The sequence below is a fragment of the Nannospalax galili genome, unplaced genomic scaffold (genome assembly GCF_000622305.1).
Source record: "Nannospalax galili isolate Female #2095 unplaced genomic scaffold, S.galili_v1.0 scaffold875, whole genome shotgun sequence".
Lineage (NCBI taxonomy): Eukaryota > Metazoa > Chordata > Mammalia > Rodentia > Spalacidae > Nannospalax > Nannospalax galili.
The window spans coordinates 1222630-1247407 of NW_008337059.1; the positions used below are offsets into that span (position 1 = coordinate 1222630).

General features: G+C 38.1%; 1 protein-coding gene across 2 annotated transcripts in view; it reads left to right on the forward strand.

The window, feature by feature from the left end:
- Hpse2 (heparanase 2 (inactive)) overlaps positions 1–24778 on the forward strand; it is a 785472-nt gene that overhangs the window by 476827 nt on the left and 283867 nt on the right. The window contains exon 4 of one of the 2 annotated variants that reach the window (XM_008831949.2): positions 21565–21738. The exons of the other annotated variant lie outside the window; for it this stretch is intronic. Coding sequence (XP_008830171.1) covers positions 21565–21738 — 174 coding nt within the window. The remainder of the gene's footprint in view (positions 1–21564; positions 21739–24778) is intronic. 2 annotated transcript variants of the gene reach the window in all.

Genomic DNA, 24778 nt, shown 5'->3' on the forward strand with positions numbered 1-24778 from the left:
ATTTCATCTCTACTAATTATTAAGGATAAAATTTTTAGGCTTTGAAGAATTATTGTTCTTTTAATCATTTTTAAAATTTTTTAATAACTACATGATTAGAGGAAGCATTTCACTACAGCTTTAACATATTCAGTAACACACTCCAGAGCAAGAGTGCATCTCTTTAACAAGTGGCTGCAAGTTTCTAGGTTCAGAGTTGTATTAATACAGTTATACAATATTGAACTCAGTATAAGCCCTGTAATACGTAAAATTGAATGAGTTTTTAACCTTTAAAAAAGATCTCCACTTCATTTTTAGAATATATTGTTCCTTGCAGAAAGACTCATTGTTTTTGCTATTAACGCAGATGTTGGCACATGCGTCTCTACTCTGTATGTATCTGATTACTACTAGTCATAACCGATTGCACTTGGATCCTTAGAACTTGTGTATGTCTATAAAGTCATCAGCTAGATTTCAATGGTAATGTTTATCACGTCTACTAATTAACATGATGTAAATTTTCATGCTCCTTCCTCAAATATAATACATTTTTAAAAATTTGTTGATTTGTGTGTGTGTGTGAGAGAGAGAGAGAGAGAGTGTGTGTGTATGTATCACACAGAACATCCCAAACCATCTTATTCAACTATACACCCACTTCCCAGATGGCACCCTCCCATAGCCTCCCTCCCCCTACTAGAGGCCTTATGCTCTGATATCCTGCTACTGTCTGCTGTGTTGTCAGCACCCCCAGACGTTCCCCACCACTTGCCCTTCTGGTAAATCTAGTCAGCCTATCTAGAGGTCTTTGCTTTAGAAGGGTCAGCTGTTCTTCATCTACAAGCAGTCACTTGTCAATATTCCTTTAGATAAGATTGGGGTCTGCTGTTCATTTTCGCAGTTCTATGCTGGGTTACTATCTGGGAGTCCCTTTGGTCACCCTGGCCAACAACTCAAAAGAAGGTACCTCCTATCTGGCATTGTTGCTTGTTATGTAGCCTTTAGCTATGAATACGGACTCTTAAAAAATTATATTGGCCCCTTAATCTTTGGTTATACTTTCCTTTGGGTATTTAAGGCCATACAGTTGGACCAGATAAACTGATTTATTTTTACTCTTAAGGTCGTTTGAGGATCTGTTCCTCAGGGGTCACATGGGCTTGGGAGGAGCCCTTGGCTCCTTTCTTTTACCAGTTCTGACTATGTGAAGATAAGTCAAAGGTCCTGCTCAACCATGGCTGGCTTCGCTTGGAAGCATGGAGGAAATGAGTCCTCTGTGTGGACCCTCCTCTTTGTAGACTGGACACTGGTTCAAGTCCATCTGGTGGGGTCTCCTCAGCCTCCTTGATCAAGACCACAGGTGACCCACCACAATTACAGGACATTTTGAGAGATGCTCATAGTCCCCTGGAACTAGTTGACCTAGGGGTGCAAGAAGCAAAAACTGTCCTTTATGTCCCTCTGACCAAATTAGCATAGGCCTCAAAGTATGTCTGTTAAACATCCAAGAAGGTTAGTTCCACCAGTCTGGTACTTTTAATTACTGTGTGCCATGTAGATAAGTCTTGGGCAAAGACCAGTTGTTCTCAGATAAACCTTACCTAGACATATATTTCTTGATCTGCTATGCATAATTTGTCAGTAGGTTGTAGAAGTAATATGGTTCCCTCTGGTTTTCAAAACTAGCTAGGCATTGTTTATCTCTCTCATTGTCTCACCCCTCCATTATGGTTTTCCCACTTAAGGAGCCCCCATCCCCCCCCTTGTCCCTTAATAATACCCTTCCCCTTTGGTCTTACCTCTCTTGAGCTCCTTCTTTCCCTTAATCCCCTAAGATCCTTGTATACCCTTCCCTCACCCCTCCCTTAAACTAACCCAATTTTTATCCATGTCTCCCTTATTAAGGCCTGTTTCCTACTGTTCTTCTCTTTCAGGTTCTTTCTTTTCCTTTACCTCTCTGGTTCCTTTCCATCATTCTGGTTCCTGTAGTTATGCCTGGATACATACTCACCAGGGTTTGGTTCTAGGATCCACATATGAAGGAGAACATATGTCGATTTTTTTTTCTGAGTCTGTGTTACTTCACTTAGTATAACAGTTTCTAGTTCCATCCATTTACCTGCAAATTTCATGATTTCATCTTTCTTTACTGCTGAGTAAAACTCCATTGTATAAATGAACCACATTTTCATTATCCACTTGTCAGTTGAAGGACACTTAGGTTGCTTCCATCTCTTAGCTATTGTGAAGAGAGCAGCAACAAACATGGATGTCCAAGTGTCTCTGCAATAGGATGAGTTCTTTGGGTATATGCCAAGGAGTGGTATAACTGAGTCAAATGGCAGGTTCATTTGTAGTTTTTGAAGAGTTCTCCACACTGCTTTCCACAGGGGTTGAACAGGTTTGCAGCCCCACCAGCAGTGGATGAGTTTTCCTCTTTCCCCACACCCTCTCCAACATTTGGTATCATTTGTTCTCTTGATCTTAGGCAGTCTGACTAGAGTAAGATGAAATCTTAAAGTGGTTTTAATGTGCGTTTCCATAATTATTAGTGATGTTGAACATCTTTTAAAATGCTTCATAGCCATCTTTACTTCTTCTTTTGAAAACTCTCTGTTCAGCTCCTTAGCCCATCTTTTAATTGGTTTACTTCTTGTCTTGATTCTGGGTGTTTTGAGTTCATTGTATATTCTGGATAGTAAACCTCTGTCAGATGTGTCACTGGTGAAGATTTTCTCCCGTTCTGTGGGTTTTCTGTTTGCTTCCATGATTGCCTCCTTTGATGTACAGAAGCTTTTTAGTTTAATGAGGTCCCATTTGTTAATTCTTGCCCTTGTTTCCTGAGCAATTGAAGTCTCGTTTAGAAAATCCTTTCCTATACCTATATCTTGTAGGTTTTTGCCAATGCTTTCTTCTAACAGTTTCAGAGTTTCAGGCTTTACATTGAAGTCTTTGATCCATTTGGAATTGACTTTTGTGCGAGGTGAAAGATATGGGTTTAAGTTTCATTCTTCTATGGTGGAGATCCAGTTTTGCCAACACTGTTTGTTGAACATGTTGTCTTTCCTTCAGGGAATGTTCTTGGCCCCTTTGTCAAATATCAGATGGGTGAAATTGCATGTACTCATATTTTGGTCTTCAATTTTGTTCCATTGATCTATGGGTCTATTTTTGTGCCAGTACCATATTGTTTTTATGACTATAGCTCTGTAATACGCTTATAATCTGGTATAGTAATCCCCCTAGTGGTGCTCTTAGTGCTCAGGGTTGCTTTGGCTATCTGAGGTCTTTTATGCTTCCATATGAATCTTATGGTGATTTTTTCCAATTCTGTGAAAAGTGTCATGGGATTTTGATTGATTGACATTGCATTGAATCTATAAATGGCTTTTGGTAGGATGGTCATTTTCACAATATTAATTCTTCCAGTCCATGAGCATGGGAGGTCATTCCATCTTCTGATGTCTTCCTCAATCTCTTTCTTTAAAAATTTATATTTTTCATTGTAGAGGTCTTTAATATCTTTGGTCAGGTTTATTCCCAGATATTTTCTTTTTTTTTTCAGCTATTTTGAAGGGGAGTCTTTCCATGTTCTCTTTCTCTGATTGCTTGCTATTGGTATATAGAAAGGCTACAGACTCTCATAGGTTAATTTTGTAACCTGACACTTTGCTGAACATGTTAATAATTTCTAGGAGTTTTGGGGTGGAATATTTGGCATCTCTTAGGTGTAATTATCGTATCATCTGCAAAAAGGGATAATTCGATCTCTTCTTTTCCAATTATTACTTCTTTAATTTCCTGGTCTTGTCTTATTGCTCTTGAAAGTGTTTCAAGCACTATGTTAAAGAGAAGTGGAGATAGTGGACAGCTTTGTCTGGTTCCTAATTTCAATGGGAATGCTTCCAGTTTTTCTCCATTTAGAATGATGTTGGCTGTGGGTTTGTTATATATGACTTTATTTATGCTGAGGTATGTTCCTTCCAGTCCACATCCCTCTAGAACTTTCAACATAAATGCATGTTGAATTTTGTTAAAGGCCTTCTCTGCATCAATTGAGATGGCATGTGGTTCTTGTCTTTGAGCCCATTTATATGATTTATGATGTTTATTGACTTACGTATATTGAACCATCCCTGCATCTCTGGGATAAAGTCGACTTGATCATAGTGGATGATCTTTTTGATGTGTGGGCTGTATGTGGTTTGCAAGTATCTTGTTGAGAATTTTTACATTGTATCTATGTTCATTAAGATATGGGTCTATAGTTTTCTGTTTTGGTTGTATCTTTACCTGGCTTTGGCATTAGAGTGATGCTGGCTTCATAGAAGGAGTTTGGAAGTTCTCCCTCCTTTTCTATCTTTTTGAATAAATTAAGTAGTATTGGATGTAGATCTTCTTTGGATGTCTTCTTCGGATGGGCTTTTTTTAGTCAGGAGGTTTTGTATTACTGTTTCAATTTCTTTTTGTGTTATGGGTCTATTTAAGCTGTTAATTTCTTCTTGGTTTAGTTTTGGTGGTTCCCATGAAAGATGCTGGTCTAGGGCAACTGGTAGCCATGCCACCCAGAGATGCAAAGGAAGATGGGGGCCGGAAGTGGCCCCAAGGTCTCCTGGGGACTGCACTGAGGAACTGAGTTGGTCTGGATGCAAAGTATCAGGAAGAGGAAAGGTCAGCCCCGGAGTCCAGGAAAGAGTCTGGTGGGTTGTGAAGGCCCAGGGAAGTAGAGGGGGGTGAGGGTGGGGACAGGCCCAGATTGCTCCTGGGGACTGGAGAAGGAACTGAGTTGGTCTGGATGCAAAGGATCAGGAAGCAGTGGTGGTTTCCGTGGTGCCTGGGGCTCCAAGACAAGGAATGGGACAGCACCCAGGCTAGGAGGAGAGACCAGCAGAGGAGATGGGAGGGGGAGATGGGGAAGTCAAGGTACAGAGGGCGACATTGACTTACCCTGGAGAGAGAGGCCTGTGGGTCAGAGAGAGGCCTGTAGGTTGTTGGAAATGTATTATTTTATTCTCTCTCTCTCTCTCTCTCTCTCTCTCTCTCTCTCTCTCTCATCTCCCTATAGCCCCAGCTGGCTTGAAAGTCACTATGTGGACCAGGCTGGCCTTGAATTCACAGAGATCTGCCTGCCTCTGCCTCCTGAATGAGGGGATTAAAGGCATGCATCACTATGCCTGACTTTGTAAACTTTCTTTAACACACACACACACACACACACACACACACACACACACACACACAAAGCTATTTATTTGAAGTTATCCCTCCCAAAAGCCATAGACTATCAAACAAAACATCCAATATCAGATGTGGGATACATCCCTTCAAGTCAGGAGAGTCCAAGAGATCCCCAAAACAATACAGACTATTGCCATTGCTTCTGGTTATGTGCCAGAACTTGAGAGTAAAGCCAGATTAGTGAAGACACCACATATTTTGGTCACAGGACTTGGAGAAATCAAGTTGGTACTGACTTGGAAGTCTCTGACCTCTATTTCCACCCCGTCTTACATGACATTCTCTCAGCCTTGTGGGTAGGGGTTGTATTATAGATGTATCATTTGGGGATGGGCACTGCATTGTAACTTATTCTCTGCACTTTATTGAGTTGTGATTCTCTGTAATGGCCTCCATCGCCTGCAAATAGAAGCTCTTTGATGAGGGGCTAGAGCTTTATCCATCTATGGGTAAATTGATACATATTTAGAATGCAATTGGATACGATATCATTGTTTTTCTTTTTCCCCTCATTTTATTAGGTCCTTGGGACTCATTCAATGCATTTTGCTCATATTCATTCCCTCCCCCACAACTCCTCCCAGATCCACCCCACCTTTCCTACATAACCAACTTTGTTTTCTTTTTATTTAAACCCATTGAGTCCAGTTTGTACTTTTGGGTGTGGGGCCATCCACTGGAGAGTGGTCAATCATCCAGAGGTCACACCCTTAAAGAACACTGACTCTTCTCTCCCAGTAGCTATTAGTTGCCAATCACTCCTCAGCTACGGGTGAGACTGTATTCTCCTCTCTGTTCCATGATGGGATTTTGCCTGCTGTGAATATGTGAAATTGCCTTGTGTTCAGAAAACACTGTTGTATTGTAGTCATCCTCTGCCTCTGGCTCTTACAATCTTTCTTACCCCTCTTCTCTGCTGATCCTTGAGTCTTTGGCAGGGAGGGGTATGATATAGACATCTCACCTAGTGCTTGGTACTCACCAGTCTCTTATTCTTGGCATGGCATGTTGATCACTTGTTGGTCTCTGTGTTAATTACCATCTACTGCAAAATGAAGCTTTTCTGATGAGAGTTGAGAGATTCTTTAATAGGCATAGCATCTATAAGTATGTGTCTATATGTATAACATTAAGTCATTATCAGCTAGTTTAATTCTGTTTCTTCAGTAGAATAATAGTGCAGGTTCTCTCATATGGCCTATGGCCTGTCTAACCATAGATTTTGATAATGGTGCCAAGTATGGGCTCCATCTTGTGAAGTGAGCCTTAAATTCAATCACATATTGGTTTGTTACTCCAATGACATTCATGCCTTTATTGAACCAGTGGGCATGCTTTGCCAAGCCAATCATTACTGTAGCCTGCAAGGTTCACAACTAGGAAATATTAATAATTACTTCTCTCCTCTGGCAGTGTACATAGCACCTTCTAGTACTATGATAACTAGCCTGTAGGGATGAAGCTTCAAGGTCAGTATCAGCTTGATTTCTCCATGTTCCATGACTCAAGCATGTGGTGTCTTCTGTAACAGGGTCTTACCATCAAGTTCTGTAGAGTAACCAAGAACAATGGTGATATTCCATAATGTTTGGGGTCTATGGGTCCCATCTGACCAACAACTGCAAAATGGGTAACCCATTCCTGGCACTGGACCTTTTATTTGCTTGTCTGTGGTGTTCCAGGCATGATTTCCCCTCTGTTGAGTAGGCTTTAAGTCTAATCAGATAGTTATTGGTTCCCCTGGAGATATTAGGGCCATATTGCACTGTTGGGCATATCTTCTTGGTCTGGTCATTATTGTAGTTCAGACTTTAGAGCTTGGTAGGACTGTTGATAACTGTTCTCTCCCAACAGCTTGAAAAGCACCTTCCAACATTACCACAGCTTACCCTCAGGGAGGAAGCTTCCAGTTGCACCCATAAACTCTCAAAAGTTGTGTCTACCTGTACAGGACCACACCCATAAAAATTTCAGTATGGATGGGTGAAAGGCTCACAAGTCTCCACCCCTAGTTAAGGAACTACTAGCAGTGGAGAGCTGCTGAAAGAGGGAGAGACAGTTTTCTTCAGGGATGAACCACCAAATAGGTTTCCCATACCCAAGTGGTCAATCCTACACACGTACATATAGGCAACACTAACTGATCTCAGTAGGTTACATATAACATCAATAATAATTATAGAAGAGACCATGAATCTGAGAGGGCATTGTGGGGTGACACAGGAGTTGGAAGGGGGAGGAAGAGGTGGATATGATGAAAATGAATTGTACTCATATAAGAAATTCTCAAAAAACAATAAAAAATAGTTTAAAAGAATAAAGAGAAAAATAGTGCTTATTATATGTTACCTGCTTTTTTCTGTACCATTTTAATATGAAGGTATAAAAAAAGGAGACTAAGAATAATACCACCATGTAATGGGTAATCCTTGTGTATGTGAATGTGCAGGCTCAAAGAAAATTCAAAATTCAAAGCTCACTCTCCTTTCTTCCACTTCTCTTCCTAAATTGTTAATATTATCAGTTTTGTGTGTATTTTCAACAAAGTTATCCATATATCTAATATGTATATATCTATACATGTGTGCATATAAGTGTACATGGCTGTATCACTCAGCAGCAATCAAATGTATGATGCCGGATAAATATGCCAGATACATGTACTCTTCTGACCACTACTTTTTGTTGTTTTTCACTTTTTAAAACTTAATATATCTTGACATGCTTTTATTTTAAATGTATACAGTTCTACTTTATTTTTGGCACTTTATATTATTTTTAGATTTAGGCAGAAAAGTTCACCAAATTTTATGAACCTATTGTCCATTTGTAGAGTTCATAGAATTTCCACACACTCGCCATTCATTTCATATACTTTTTCCATTTTAAATAATCACACTATAATTATCAAAATAAGGAAATTAACATTTATACAACACTATTAACTAAGATATAGATTATTCATTTTTAACAGTTTTCCCTCTGGTGTTTCAGAATCTCATCCAAGATTCCACACTGCACCTCGTTGTCATGTCTCCTTGATCTTTTTCAAACTCTAATTGTTTTTCAGTGTTTCACTCTTTAATGAAAGAATCCAGGCCAATTATTTTATATAATATTGTTCAAATTAGGTTTATATGAAATTTTTCATTATTAATTTATGATTTCTATTTTTTGGTCAGAGCACCACAGAAGGGTTGTGCCCTTCCTAGAACTTCATATAAGTGTGACTTTTGCCAATGTATCTCATATCTATTGATTAACTTTCATCATAGGGTAAGATGATGTCTGATAAGTGTCTCCTCTATAGTTGCTAGTTTTACTTTATAATTAAGTTAATATGTTCTGGAAAAATATCCAACAATTTTTTGTTACCATACTCTAATGAAGGTTAGGATTCATGAACAGCTCTTAACTTTAATCATTGTACTGAAAGTGCCCAGTGACAACTTGTATTTTCCTTTTATCTTCCACATTTATTACTAATTGATATTTACTCTAAGGAAAAGAGATTATTCCTTTCTCACCTGCTTGTGTACTTAATCAATCACTTGAAAGAGTTCAATTTACAGATATTTTATTCTGTGGGTTATAGTGCTATCATTTGTTGATTTCTTTTAATGTCATTTTATTAATATATATTAATTATATATATGTGTATATTGTTATGGCTAAATATATTTCATTTCATGCATCCAGCATGCACTGATCCAATCCAGCTTTCCTTCATCCACCTCCCCCACTTTCCCCACTCCTAGTAATCCCTATTGTACATTTAAGGAGACACTTTTAAGCTTCCACATATGAATCAAAACATGTGGTGCTTGTCTTTCTGTATATGGATTGTTAACATAATGTCTCCTCCATTTATTTTGCTGCATATTTATGGCTAAATAATATTCTATGATGCATGCATACAACATTTTATTTGTTATTCATTGATGGGTACCTTAGATATTGGTGCCTTAGCTATTTTGTATAATGCCACTCTAAACATGATTGTGCAGGTATGTTTGGGGTACGGCTATTTCATTTGCTTTGGAAATATGCCAGAAATGGGAGAACTATCTCAAATGGTAGCTTTAGTTTTAGTTTAGGGACAAACTTCATATTGTTTTCTTTAACAGTTGTACTAGTTTACATCACCAGCAAAAGTATATGTGAATTTCTTTTACTCCATATCCTCACCAGATTTGTTATTTTTTGTTTTTTGATAGCAGCCATTCTAACTGGGGTGAGATGCTATCTTAACAATCCTTTTCCTTTGCGTTTCCCTGATAGCTAATAATATTGACTGTCAGTTTATATATTGGCTCGCCACTTGTATTCCTTCTTTCCTGAAGAATCTATTCAGATTGTGAGCCCATCTTAAAATGTGATTTCTTATTTTCTGTTATTAAGTTTCTTAATTCATATGCATTTTGGATATTAATCATTTGTCAGATGAATAGTTGGCAAATATTTTCTCTCATTTGGTAGATTGTCTCATCTCTTTACTGTTGTTTCCTCTGCTGTATGAGAGCTTTTAGTTTTATGTAATGAATGAATGTGTCTTATGTATCATATTTTAACAAGTATTAACTATACCATGGTCTAGAATTGTGTCTATTTTGTTTCCTTCTAGCAGTTTCATATTTTCAGATTTTCTATTTAGGTCTTTGATCCATATTGAGTTGATTTCTGTACAGTGTGAGAGAGAGGAGTCAAGTTCCAAACTGCATATGACTATCCAGTTTTCCAGGTCTAGTTATTGGAGATGTGATCTTTTTTTTTTTTCAATTTACTTTTAGTGCCTTTGTCCAAAATCAGTAGGGTGCAGATATGCTGGATTGCTTATGGGCTATATAGTCTGTTCCATGGGTGTATGTGTACCTCTTTCATGCCAGTACCGCACTGCTTTGGGTACCATAGCTCTGTAGAATGTCTTAAAATCAGGTATTATGATGCCTCAGGCTTTGTTGTCTTTGTTAAAGATTGGTTTGAATTTGAGGGTTTTTTAAACTAATTCCATATGAATTTTAAATTTTTCTTTAGTTATGTGAAGAATGCCATTGGTGTTTTGGAAATTGTGTTGAATCTTTGAATCGCTTTAGTGAGTATGGCATTTCTTTGGAAGCAAAATTAGAGTGTATTAAAAGTTTTTAAATTAATTTAAACATGGAAGCTAATCAAAAGGCAAATAGGAAAGGAGAGCACATACCCAAGATTGTGGGATGTGCTTGTGAAGAGACAATCATGTTTAGATAACTTTTCAATAACCATGTATATGACTTTGGTACTGTCTGAAGTTCAAACTCAAAGGGTTGTTAAGGGACTTAAATGAGATCATAAGGTGGTTCCTGGGGCAGGTTGTACAGGGAGGTAAGATGTACTTTTATTGTACATAGTTTATAGTCTTGTTTTTGAGATTCTTCGAAAATTGAATGTTAGCTAGGAATAGAGTAAGGCCATACATGAAGGCCATATGAACCATGTTTCATTGTTATTTTAACATTCTTATTAAAATATTTGTGTGTGTGTGTAATATTGTCATTATATAGGCAATCTTCAATAGCAAATGTACTAGCAGTCTCAACTCTCAGCTAGGAAAATATTTCAATTAGACTGTGGGCAGATGAGCAGACCTTTTCCTTTCCCATGTTCCCTTAAGTTTTCCTGTCTTTCTACCCAACCTTAATTTCTCTTCTGCGTCTTTGGCCCCTTAATCTTAAAGGTTGAATATGACCAAAGATTCATTTCCTATAACTTCTTCCAGTCCAGGGATGGAAATTTTCAACCTTTCTGATCTAAGGAGACAATAAGAAAGTCTGAGCTTGAAGAGTAGGCAATTGTCCTTCCATGGGAATCTGGAAATGATGTTATTACTCTGGATGTGAAGTTATGCAGATTGCAGCAGTTTGTTATGCCTAATCCTGAAATAAGTGCCAAAATAGCAGGACCACTTTATTGTGCGGTGTCTGATAACTATGCTAGTAAGTCATTCAAGGCAGAATCTGACAGAAATTTAATTTTTGTATATAAATCTTGGAGGACTATGGACACATTGTTCAATTGCTGTAATATTTTATATACCCACACAAAACTCTATTTTAGCAATATTAGTTCTCCAATTGACTAATGGGTGATTTTTCATATTGTGTGTGTGTGTGTGTGTGTGTGTGTGTGTGTGTGTGTGTATCTTCAATGTCTTTAATCAATGTTTTGTCATATTAACTGTTGTGGTGTTTCACTTCCTTGGTTAAACTTAGTCTTAAATAATTTATTTTATAGATACTGTGAATAGGTTAAATTTCACAATTACTTTCTCACAAACCTCATTACTACTGTATAAAAGTGCTACAAATTTTTGAATGTTGAGTTTGAATCCTGCATATTGCTAAATTCATACATCAACTTTAATTGTCTTTTGGTAGTCTTTAGGTTTTTCTATATATAGTATCAGACCATCTACAAACAGGGGAAATGACTTCTTTCCGAATTGTAAATCGTTTTATTACTTTCTCTGATTTGTTCATCAAGCTAAAATTTGAGAGTGAGAATTAACACTCGCATCTTATTTCAGATCTTAAAGGAAATGTGCTCAGCTTTTTGGTATTTTGTATGCTCTTGACTATGGGTTTGCCAGGTGTAGCCCTCTTTTTGTTGTTATGTTTCTACACCTAATATGTTTAGTGGATTTTTCTTATGAAAGTATGTGAATTCTTTCTTCTTATGAAAGAATTTTATTTATAAGTCCTTGAGCTGTGTCATTAGGTTGTTTATTTGAAATGCAAGCATTTGTTACTAAAAGCTGCCATCTTTTTACTACTTTGGATATATCTGGCAACTTTTTCAGTTTGTTGTGTTTCTATTTTTATTTTTTCATGAAAATTTTAATCATCCTTTTGATTTTGTCAATTACCCAGTATTTGTTCAGTAGCATATTGTGAAGTCTCCATGAATTCGTATAGTTTCTGAGGTTTTTGTTGTTAATTTATAACTTGATTCCATGGGATCGGTAAAGATACACAATTTCAATTGTTTTGAAGTTATGGAAAATTTGTTTTGAGGCCAAAACATCTAGAGGATGTCTCCTATTTTGTAGCTATAGGATGAAATGTTCTATCAATGTCTCTTGTCTCCATTTGTTCTACAGTATAGATTAGTTACGTTTGCTGATTTTTTTCATTGGTGGTCAAAGTGCGGTATTGAAATATCTCACTCTCATTGTATTAGAGTCTAATAGAGTTTTATAAGATTAGGTGCAAAAGCATCATGTACATGTAGGTCTATTTGAGATCTGTTACCAGAATTCTTGTTCTCCATTGGAGGCATCCTATGTTGCCTTTTAGTATTTCTCCTACATTGACATTTGTTCATGTGGTAAATCTCTAACACTTTTATAGGTTATCTTTTCTAGTAAATGGCTTTCTTTTAGAATTATGTCTTGGGGTATTGGTTTGGCACACGCTGTCGGCTTTGATTTTACCTGGGCCTAGTGTTTGCCTGGACCTAGTGATATCTTTCTGTAGTTTTTTGACTATAGTTTATGACCGTGGACATATGTGTGTCATAGTAGAGATCCCCTGTGTCCAGGGACCCTCTATGTCTCAGGCAGATGTGGTATACAGACAGCAAATGTGGGATGGCTATTACGTGGCTATTCTGACAACAGAAATGGTGACACCATTCAAGTGATGGATATTTCCTCAGATATTACTGAGATTGATGCTCTCACTAGAGACAGCCTCTACCACTAGCAGACTAGGGAGTAAAGCAGTCCCACACACTGCATGGGGAGGGGTAGTTGAGAAAACAGAGTTGCCGTGGTAACATGTTCATATCCAGTCCCTAAAGCTGGGTTTCTAGATGATGTGTGGGTTAGTGGCAGTGGGAACTTTGGCATAAGCTTTCTTCCCTAACAAAAGCATGCCTCCAGTTATATCATTATTTATTTTGTCAAAATTTTTTCTGCTTTTGTCATAAGGGCAAGTTTCCTTCAGTTTGGCTACTATGTGCTTTTGTCATACCTCCATCATTTTAAATGTCTTCCTTACTGTCTGACACCAAAAAATCTCCTAGGTACATCTTGTCTTTTCTCTAGCCTTGCCCTACCTGCCATTTCTCCGAGTAGTCCTACCTCTTTTTGTTAGAAAATCGTATTTATGAATGAAGACCTGGATGTTAGTTATGTTCATTGATGCTAGAAATCCATTGTTTCTAGGCCTGTTTCTAATATTGTGTACATATTAGAAATAAATATAGGTATATGTGTATATTAGAAATAACATAAAGATGCCTAGTCAGATATTTGTGTATGTGTGTATGAATATGCATGTACACGTGTATAAGTGTATATATGTGTATATATATATATGTATGTATATATGAGTTCTATTGGTACTTCTAGTTCCTATCCAACTCCAGAGTTTATGCTAGCCTTCTCTCTTTATTTGTGATGTCATTCTGTAACATAGATTTTCTTTCATTTGTTTAATTAGCTCCTATTGGATAAGAATGTGGGTTTATTTTTAGCTATTGAAAGTTAACAAGAATACTGCAATGACAGTCATTGTACATACATCTTGGAGAACTTTCATAAATGTTTGTTGGACAAATGGCATGGAGTGAGAGGCTGTGCATTTAAATTTTTGATATATTTTTCCAAAATATCCTCTGGGACTACTATTCACATTTTCAGACACTTGTTTCTTAGGAGTACATTTCTTAAGAGCAAAATTAGCCTCTTTACTAATATCTGGGTCCCTTATGATTTCCACCTGTCATCACTTAGCTGCTCTCCTAAAGGATCCAAAAGACCTCTTATACTCACTGGTACTCAGTTTTCCCTTTAATCTAGTTGAATTGATTAACATAGCAATTACTCTCTAGCCCTGAGTCTTCTGATAGTGCTGTAATTTTTATTCACAGACATTTCCAAAATCTCATTCTCCTTCAGCAGCTTCAGTTAAATTGTAGACATTTATGCTGATTTCTTTATAACATAGTTATGGTTTCATTGCCCTGACTAACCTGAAGATATTTCTCTCCCTATTAAAATAAGCTCTCAGTTTAGAGATATTTTCAATTTTTCCAAAATGACTGTGTTCTCCTCCTAGGCAATTTTCAAACTGCTCTCTCTTAATAGCCTCAATTAAATGCTCCCCCTACACACACACACACACACACACACACACACACACACACTGGTTGTACTTACCATGTGAAATGGTTCCTAATTTACCGGATGTTCCTCTCTGAATTTCAATAGGCAGAGTTTGTGCAGCGCCTCCCTCTGCCTTTTCTTTCACATTTCTCTCACTTTTTTTTGCTTTCCCTCTTCTTAAAACCTCTGTTGGATGATTACTTATGCATCATCAGTATTATTCACTCTAAATTTAAACTTAAAACCATGAGTTTATTATTTGAATGCATCACAGCAGTAATAGACATGCAGTAATAGACATAATCTAAACAGAATTTGCTGCAATGAGCTTGCATAGCTAGGATAAAAATTGTAAGTGACACTGAGTGGGCCAAAATAACACCTATAAGAGTCAGATATTTATTAAGGTTTATTATGTACCAGATTATTAACTGGAAGCTAAAAGGGTAGACCAAATGTTCCAATCTGTCCTGAACAATAAGCCTGATCAGTTATTGCTGTAACTAAGAGCCAGGAGTGACCAGAAGAGGGCCCTGCATTGTCTCTGTCTTGGTGAGGTCATGCAGAGGAAGCCGCTGATCTAGGCAATGAAACATGAAGAAATAAGGAGAAAGGACGCTACGAGCAGAGTCAACAGGCCTGTAATAAGATGGGTTCAGTGAAAAATATAGTTTATCAAAGAATGGCGGGGCGGTCTAACATGCCACAAATTGCATCAGACTCCAGTGTTTGGGAAACTCTTTGGACTAAGCGTAAGCCTGTGCGTATTCTCCCCACTTATTACAGTCTCTTTCAGCTCAGCATTAACAGTGATGTGTTTTGGTGTGTTTTTGTGCACACGATCAGCATCACATATCTTCCTCAATTGTTCTCTACCTTATATTTTGAGACAGAGCTCTAATTGAACCTAGAACTGGCTGGCCAATAAGCTCCCCCAAATTTTCTGGTCTCTGCCTCCCCAGTGCTGGGATTATAAGTGCACATAAACCTGCCTTGCATTTTTATGTTAGTGCATCCAAACTTGGGTCCTCAGGTTTGTGTGGCAAGCACTTTATTAACTGAGTCATTTCCCCAGCCTCAATAGTGATGCTTTAAAGATATAGATCGAGCTGTGTTCAAAACCATTTAGTGTTTGAGTAATTCAGGGTAAAAGTCAAAGTTTTTATTAATAGCCATTCAGGGTATTGTCATTCAGTATAAAAGCCAAAGTTCTTAAATAGCCAGTGTATTAGTTACTTTTTTGTTGCTGTAATAAAATACCATGACCAAGGGAACTTATAAAAGGAAGCTTATTTAACTTATGGTTTCAAAAGGACAAGAGTCCATCATGGCAGGAAGGCATGGCAGCAGAGGTGGCTGGACTAGGAGCAGAAGCTAAGGGCTCACATCTTCGAGCAGGCATAGGGAACAGAAAGTAACGAGATACAACAAGCCTTAAGAACTTTCTAAGCCCACTCCCAGTGGCGTGCTTCCTCCAGCACAGCCACATCTTCTAAGACCTCCCAAAACAGCGCCACCTACTGGGGACGAAATTTCCAAATACTTGGAGCCTATGGAGGACATTCTCATTCAAATCAGCACAGCCAGTAAGGCCCTTCATGACCTGCTCCTGCTTCACTGTGAGCTCATGCCCTACCATTCTCTTATTCATTCTGGGACAGCCATACTGGCCTCTGCTTTCCCCCCACATTTGTCAGTCTCATACCTGTCATGTCACCGTCTTCTGTCCTTCCTACAGCTTCTGTCTTGAATTCTTTCCATTCCTACCCACTTGATTTACATCCTTATCTGTGTTACAGCTCTACTTAAACGTTGTGTCCTCAGTGATACCTATTTAACATAGCATACCACCCTCTACTGCTTCTGCTTTGCTTCCCCCACCAGCCACAGGAAACATGCTTCCCACAAAGGTAGAGCTTCTTTTTGCTTTGCTCATGGGCAGAGAGAGGGAAGAGAGAGAAAGAACTCACATTGTAGTAGATACTCAAGATGTTTGATCTTCTGGTGCCTCTCTCGGCACTATTTTGTTTCTGTTTGTTCTTTTACTGCCACAAAATCACAGCAAGTAAGTTGAAGGTACTAGAGTCTATCCCTTGATCGCCATCTGTTTATCCTTTCAGTTTTCCACTTCACCCACAATCTGGCCCCCAGTCTCAACTGTCTAATTAGTGGAACGGCTTGCCCCTTCCTCTGTTTGCTACTCTGTGTTAACACCTAGGGTCTGAGCAGCACAGCCTTGCAGCTCTCTTCTCTGTGGTTTTCAAAGACTTGACGGACGTCAGGGTTGTTTCCGTTCCTTTCTGCTCCCCTCGTTGGTTGCTAGACAGAGCCTTTTAGAAGTCCATTCTTATAAAATGCCTAGGCATATACATATATTCTTTCTTGAAATTATCTCCCTTTATTTTTCCTTTCTTAGTAGATTTGAACTATTTTTAAGACAAAATAGCTTGTTTTTGCTGGATAATTGTTTTAAGCAAATTTTTATTAAGGTGGACCTTCTAGATTTAATTTTACATAAAGATTGTTAATTTACTTCAGTATTTATTTTTCTCTTATTTTTTATTGAATTTTTGTGATTTTCATACACTATAGTTTGATGGTATTTAGATCTCCTCCCCATCCATACCTCCCCCCATGCCCCCCACCCTTTTTAATATACTCTCTTGTGTATATAATATGGCCTATAGAGTCTGATTTGTGTCCCTAACTATCTTTCAGAGTGGGTCCATTCATTGGACCCACCAAGAGTCTGATCTCTATGAGACACTGTCTTTCCTCCTCCTAGCAGCCATCAATTGCCAAAAGTTCTTTTGCTTGGGTCGGGATTTCTTGCCAATTCCCCATGTCTATGCTGGAATTTTGTCTGGTTTGAACTTGCATAGGACTTGTGGATGCTATCTCCATTACTGTGAGTTCATATGAGTGCCTGACCAGCTCTCTGAAAGACTGTTTCCTTGCGGTAGTCACCCCCTCTGACTCTAACAAGTTTTCCACTTCCTCTTCAACAATGATCCCTGAGCCTTGGAAGGCAGAGGTTTAAAATAGCTGTCCTATTCAGAGATAAGTACTCTCTTGTTCTCTGCACATTGGCCAATTGTGGGTTTCTGTGTTAATCAGTAATGTTGAAAATAAAGCAACTAAAATATACATTAACATTTTATAAATAAATTATAGTCTAAGATATAATTTTCTATGAGTTTTAAAAACTGCCATTTTACTTCTGAATGACATGTACATAACTATAAAATATGTAATTTTAAAACATTATTTTATAATTACGTACATGTTGGTTTATAATCACTTTCATAATGCATTTTAAATGGATGTTTTTGAACTAAAGCTAAAGAGGATCATCTTTTTAAGATAAAATCTCTGTCCTATGATGGTGCTGCCCAGATAGTCAAGTCTAGGCAATATGTGAGATAGCTCACTTGAAATGGAAAAAAAAAAAAAAAACTGTTCTTTTAAAAAATATTTTATTTATTAATTTTGTTTTCTGTGTATGACTGTATTGCCTGCCTAAGTTCATCCATGCTGTGTAATGCCCACAAAGGTCAGAAGAGGGCATCGGATCACCTGGAACTGGAGTTACAGACCATTGTTAACTACCATGTGGGTACTGGAATCAAACCCAGGTCCTCTGCAGGAGCTGCTAGTACTCTTAACTGCTGAGCCATCTCTTCAGGCCCCACTGTCCTTAATGCTTCTTAAAAGTTGCTTTCTTACATATGTAAGAATGATCAAAATGGGGACTGGAGAGTTGACTCAGTAGTTAAGAATACTAGTTGCTCTTGCTGAGGTTTGAGTCCCAGCACCAACATGGTGGCTAAGAATCATCTGTAGCTCCAGTTCCAAGGGAATCCGATGCCCTCTTCTGACCTCTGAGGCCATTGCATGACATGGGTACACTTACACACATGGAGACATTATATTCATTCACATAAAATACAAATAATAAATAAAACATTAAAAAAATAATTCAGCATGGGGCTACGGGAGGGTGCCATGGGGAGGGGCGTAAAGATGACGAAGGTGTTCTGTATGAAATGCGCAAAAATTCAACAAAAAATTTACAAAAAATTAAATAAAAAAGTAAAAAAGAATGATCCAAATGATTTGAGAATAATCCAAATGATAGCTTTGACAACCTCCTTCAGAAATTGATAGTGAACTCACTCCAGTAACTGTGGTTCCATTTTGAAGAACTAAAAGACCTCTGTTAGCAATGTTGCTAATGGGAACTTTTGGGACTCTACATTATCTCTTTTTCATTGAAGTTTTGCATATTTCATATAGAACATCTCAATCTTAATCATCTTTATACCCCCTTCACCACTGGCACCCTCCCATATCCCCCTCACTGGAATTCATATATTCTGTCATTTGTGTTAAGGCTTCTGTCAAGTTAGGGTCCCCAGATGTTCCTCAGTGCAAGTCCATCCACTGAGGTCTAGTCAGTCTGTCTAGAGTCCCTCACTTTAGGAAGATCAGTTCTTCCTCAGCCAGCAGTAATCAGCTGCCAATAATTCTTCAGCTAAGATTGGGGTGAGCTGTCCATTTTTCCAGTTCTATGCTTGGTTTTTGTCTGCTTGAGTTTGCGTGGGTCTTGTGTATGCTGACACCATTGCTGTAGGTTCATCTGAGCAGGGTCTCAGAAGCTTGTAGTACTCTGTTTCTATATGGTCATGCACCTCCTCCCTGGCTCTTACAATCTTTCCACCCCCACTTCTGCAATGGTCCCTAAACCCTGGGTGGGTGAAGTTTAATATAGAACCGGCATTCTGTGGACTCTTAATCTCTGTGCTTTGGCCATTTGTGACTATTTGTGTTCCTGGCCCTCAAATGCATGAGAGAGCTTCATTAATGAGAACTGAGATACTCATTAGTGACCTCTTTACCCCTTGTTCTATGTTCTGTGAGCCTTAGGTGTAGAGGTTGCATTGTAGATGTGCCACTCAGACTTAGGTAATTCACAGATAATGTCTGCGTGTGGCCAGTTGTGGAACTCTGTAACAGTCTTCATCTGGTGCAAAAGAAGCTTCTTTGATAAGTAGTAACTGGGATCTTTATAAATATAAGGATACATATTTTGCATGTAATAAGAAATTACATTAGTCTAGAGATGTGACAGTCTTGGGGTTTTCTCTAAGATCTTTGACCTCTCCAACCATGTCTATTTGACTATGTTTACAGTACCACACATGAGTTTTCTCCCATTGAGTAGGCTTTTAGGCAGCTGTTATTGCCCCCAAGATACAAGTGTCACTACTGCACCAGTTTCTGATGCTGTGCTGGTCATTAATGTGGTTATTTGGACTTGAAGCTAGTGTTGAACCATCGGTTAGATGTTCTCTCTTAGCGCCTTGCGTAGTGCTCACCAATGCCATAAGAGCTGCCTTCAGGGGAAGTGGCTTCCAGGTCAGTTCCAGGTCCATTGCTCCGAATCTTGTGTCTGTGTATGTTCTGTCTTCAGCAGTAGGGTCTTACCTTCAGGTTCTAGGAGGCCATCAAGGTTGTGGCAATAGCCTGAGTAATTTGGGGAGTCTCTTGGACTACCGTGGCCAACAACTCAAAGGAAAGTTCTCCTGTCTGGCACTGTTTCTTGTTATGTAGCCTTTAGCTCTACACATGGACTCATGTAGAGATACTGTATGTGTAATTTGTCATTAGGTTGTTGACTAATATGATTCCCTCTGGGATTTTTGTTTTGTTTTGTTTTGTTTTTACACTAGCTAGGCATTATTTATCCCTCCTCTCTCTCTCCCTGTCTGACCCTTCCACCATGGCTTCCCCATTTAAAGTCTCCCCATTTTCCCCATTTCTTCCTTGGTAATACCGATTTCCTATGGTCCAACCTCTCTTGAGCTCCTTCTTTCCCTTTATCCCCAAAGTTCTTTACATAGCACTCCCTCCCCACTCCCACTTAAATTCCCCATTTTATACATTTCTCCCTTAGTAACACCTGTCTCCTACTGTTCTTCACTCAGGTTCCTTCCTTACCTTTACTTCTACATTATCTCTCTTACAGAACCCTTCTGACCTCTTGTAGAATCCCAGAGCCTTATTTGAGAAATTCTGGTTTAGGGAATCAAGTAATGAATAAATGCCCTCTAACTTTGAGCTTATTGTTAGGATAATTTGGACCCCCGTGACTAATTCTCAACCTAAAATACTTTTTAAAACTACAAATCGCTGAAAGTTGTGTATCCATACTGTAGGAACCACTGGCTGAAAGGACAGGTCAAATCTGAATAAGTTTAAAAGACAAGGAAAGGTGTGCCATGTGAGAAAAATTACAGCAGAGGTCTGCTGAGCAGATACTTCTGTAGTCGGTACATTAAACTGACATCAACAAAGAGGTCTTTGAAATAGAAAATCCTAAGGCTGGGGGCAGCAGGCTGTGCATGAATTATAGAGGCTTTCTTGAACTAAGGAAGAAATATGTCTTAAAAACTCATAGAGGTTTACAGGAGTGACTGCAGCTGATGACAATGAGACAGGAAACGACCTGGCAGGACGGAGAGACTCTAGAAGTATATGGGCAAGTGCAGGCAATGCAGTGCTTCATGGAAACGGAAACAGAGACAGACAAGAATGGAGGCAGGGGAAGTGAGGACGGGGTGGATCTGAGCTATGTGGTTGGGAGCCGGTAGTGCCTGGGATTAACCTGGGAGAGAACACATTTCCAGAATGTTCATGGCATTTCCATTCTCAGAAATATTAGTGATGTGAACTTGAGTGAAATGCTTTGGAACTCTTGGTAGGCTGAGTTTCTTTCTAAGACCTCACCAGCTAGTCTTTTGTTGCCCTGTAACTTGACACTCACTATTCTTGTCAAGCAGGAAAATAGACTCAAGAGTAATAGATCTTCTCTTCCCCCCGACCCCCAAAATTAGAAATCCAGCTAATTTGTGAAATCTTCCTCTTTTGAAACATTGGCAATTCCATCTTTGGTCAACAAGCAAAATACACTGTGGTCTAAACTTGGTTGCCAGTTTGCAACTTCTGCCTAAAAATCTATGTACTGTTTTCTAAAATCAGTTGAGAATGTGTCCCAGATTAAACGCGATAGTCTTTTTCAGAAGCCTCTCCTTGTAGCTCCTTACTAGCAGGAAAGGCAGTGTGTGGAAGCTAATATTTTCCTTCTGTTGAAATGTTGATTTGAAAGTTATAAGCCTTTCTCTGCTTCTTCCCAGCCAGGTCTCTAGACAAACTTTATAACTTTGCTGATTGCTCTGGACTCCACCTGATATTTGCTCTAAATGCACTGCGTCGTAATCCCAATAACTCCTGGAACAGTTCTAGTGCCCTGAGTCTGTTGAAGTACAGTGCGAGCAAAAAGTACAACATTTCTTGGGAACTGGGTAATGGTAAGTAAGGATGTCATTTCCTATGAATTGATAAAATAAAGGGAAAAATAAGTTGGCTTGGAATATAATCTAGTCAGCGACACTCTCTAATGCACTGGTCCAGAAAAATAATTGAGATGCTTAGCCTCTGAGTTGAATGTTGATAATATAAGACCAAATAATGAAGGACAGTAGATTTAGTTAATTCACATCATTTGTGTTTATAGTTCATCTCTAGACACCTCCTTCCAAATATGATGGAAATACCACAAAACGGAAAAAAATATGCTGATAAATTGATGTTAAACCAGATACAATCAGTCACACAACCTGAGTTTTATTGTGCAGTGTGTGTTCTAAGGAATACTGTTCCTACAAGATGATCTTTCTAAAATAATTCAAAAGATCTTTGTCAGACATATTTTTGGAGCACTACACATGTGTAGTTGCTCATATTTACTGCATTCTAGAATTTGAATTTCTTGACAAGATTGACAAGGAGCTGGGCCAAATAAAAAGAAATCTCCCTTTTTGTCAGTAGTCACTCATTGAAATGCAACTTTCCCCTTCTTTTCTCTTCCTCTTCTGTTTTCCTTCCTTGGAGTAGAAGAAATTTGGCAAGAGTTAGGCTGAAGAATAATAGAGCCTCTACTCAACCAGAGAACATGGTCTGAGTTTGGTTTTCTTTGGTGTGCTTCCTTAGTAAAAGTTTTGCTTAAAATCTCAACTGGTTACAGATAAGATAGAAAAATTAAAACTTATCTACGAGTGATTGGTGGGACTACTTCAAGAGGTTTTGAGATCTTTGGATAGAGGAGTTTATTAAGCTAAAATAAATTTTCATTTGGTGTAACTGGAGCAATTTGGTAGTGAGAAGCAATGAGGTGGAAGAAATGTACATCTCCCTCTGTATAATCATCTATTCCAGATGACTGCCTTCCTGTCTCCTCTTTTCTTCAAACTGTTCTGCCTAGTTCAGAGAGGGAGCTGATTACATTAAAAGAATGTTTTGTCAGTCACCTGAGCCTTACAATACATGGTTCCCACTGCCATTCTTTTAAAAGCCATTTCGGAGCTTCCTAAAAGGAAAATCGTTTATGAGGAGGTAAAGAGGCAAAGGCATGAAACAGGAATAGAGATCGGATTATATAACACCATAAACAAATTTATGGCTTTAAAGTTTCAACAAAATGGAAAGAAAGTACCAGTAAGATTATTGTGAGCATTTCAGCAGGTCAAATTTTGACTCTTTACCCCTGGGAGGTTAGGGTAATATTCTCCTTTCCCTCCTTTCTTATCCTTTCAAGTATAAATCTACATTTTTCTTAGAATCCTCAGACCTTCTTAAGACATTCTCACCCTGCAAACATCCCCTTCCAAGCTCTACATGATAATTTCCAAGCAGCTAATCAAGATGGTGGAGTTGGAACTGTGCTTTGCATCTCAATGTATCGTTAATAATGATCTCTTTTTTATTTGAAAATTTCATACACTCCTTTAAAAACACTTTTTATTGTTTGGCAGTTTTTTATGCATATAATGAATCATCCCACCCCTCCCCCCATTCCCCTGACTTACACATCTCAATTTATCCTTTAGGGTTTCTAGAAGATTTCATTTGTTTTGCAATTACTGATAGGTTTCCTTATGTCTTAAGATATGCAGTATATTCTCACAACATCCATGTTTTATATTTAACTTCTCTCTGCTCAAAAATTGTCTGCATGTTCATCATTCTTGCCTAGATTTGTTTCTCCAGTTCTCTAGAACCTTATGTTTTAGGAGAAGAATCATTTCATCATATCTGTATTTAGGAAGGGACAGTGGAGGTCAGTCTTCATTAAAATCTTTCCCTCTACCCATTACAAACACATTGTCTCAGAGCAAATCCAGTATTTGAAAAACTAAAGAGGCATTTGCTTGGTTGTTTCTCCTAGAGTGACTAAATTTCAAGGGACTAAACCTATTTTCTATTCTTTGAAATCAGAGAAGAGTGAGGGCTACAACTCACCAAAGCAAAGCATACCTAATACAAGAGGCAACAACTAAGAGAGTTTAAGATGTTAAAATTTATAAAAAGAAGACTTTCTTGATACAAAATTATTAACAATTTTATTCTGTGACTGATTAATGTTGGGTGATGGCTACAATGTATTATATTTTTATGTACATTAATCATTGGTATACTGAAAGTAAAGATTTTTAAAGCTGGGACTCTAGTTGGGAAAATACATAAAAATTTTAATTCAACTTTGCTCCAGGGAAGTAGCGTTTCTCTTTTAGAAGATTGTGCTTGATAACAAAATTGCCCTAAATAAATGCAGTGCTTTTAACTGAATGACCAGTATACTACATTTTGAGTTATAAATGTGCTTCTATAAGCAAAATCTACCATAGTTAATTACTGAATCAGTGTCTGTCACATACCCCTGATGGCATAGTATTCTTCCTCACCTCAGGCCAAAAACAATGCAGCAGCCTACTATCACTGAAAGCTCATAAACTGTGAGCCCAAACAAATCTCCCTTGTTTTAAAATTGTGTCAAGAAGTTGACTAACACAAGCTCCTTATTGGACTACTGCTATATAGCCAGATAGCGCATACTATGACAGAGTGAATACAGAAAGTAAAGAATGTGTGGTCTTTAGTTTCTTAATAAAGGCAAAAGGAAAGATAACTTGAAAACCACTGAGCTATTTAACTCATTAGTATTAGAACTGGAGGAAGTCTTTTTAATTTGGAAAAAAATAATGATGGCAGCTGTTAAACTAACATATACTATGGAATAAAATATGTGTTATTGCACAAAATTATCGATAAATTTGTATCTTACCTTTGCAGACATTTAAGTTAATTATCATTTTGGTTTTTTAAAAATATTTTCTTTATTATTTTTATTTATGTGTATGAATGTATTGCCTGCATGTATGTGAGTGCATCTGTGTCATGCAGTGCCACGGAGGTCAGAAGAGGGCTTAGGATTCCCCTGGAACTGGAGTTAAGGATGGTTTGTAGCCACCATGTGGATGCTGGGAATTGAACCCAGGTCCTCTGCAAGAG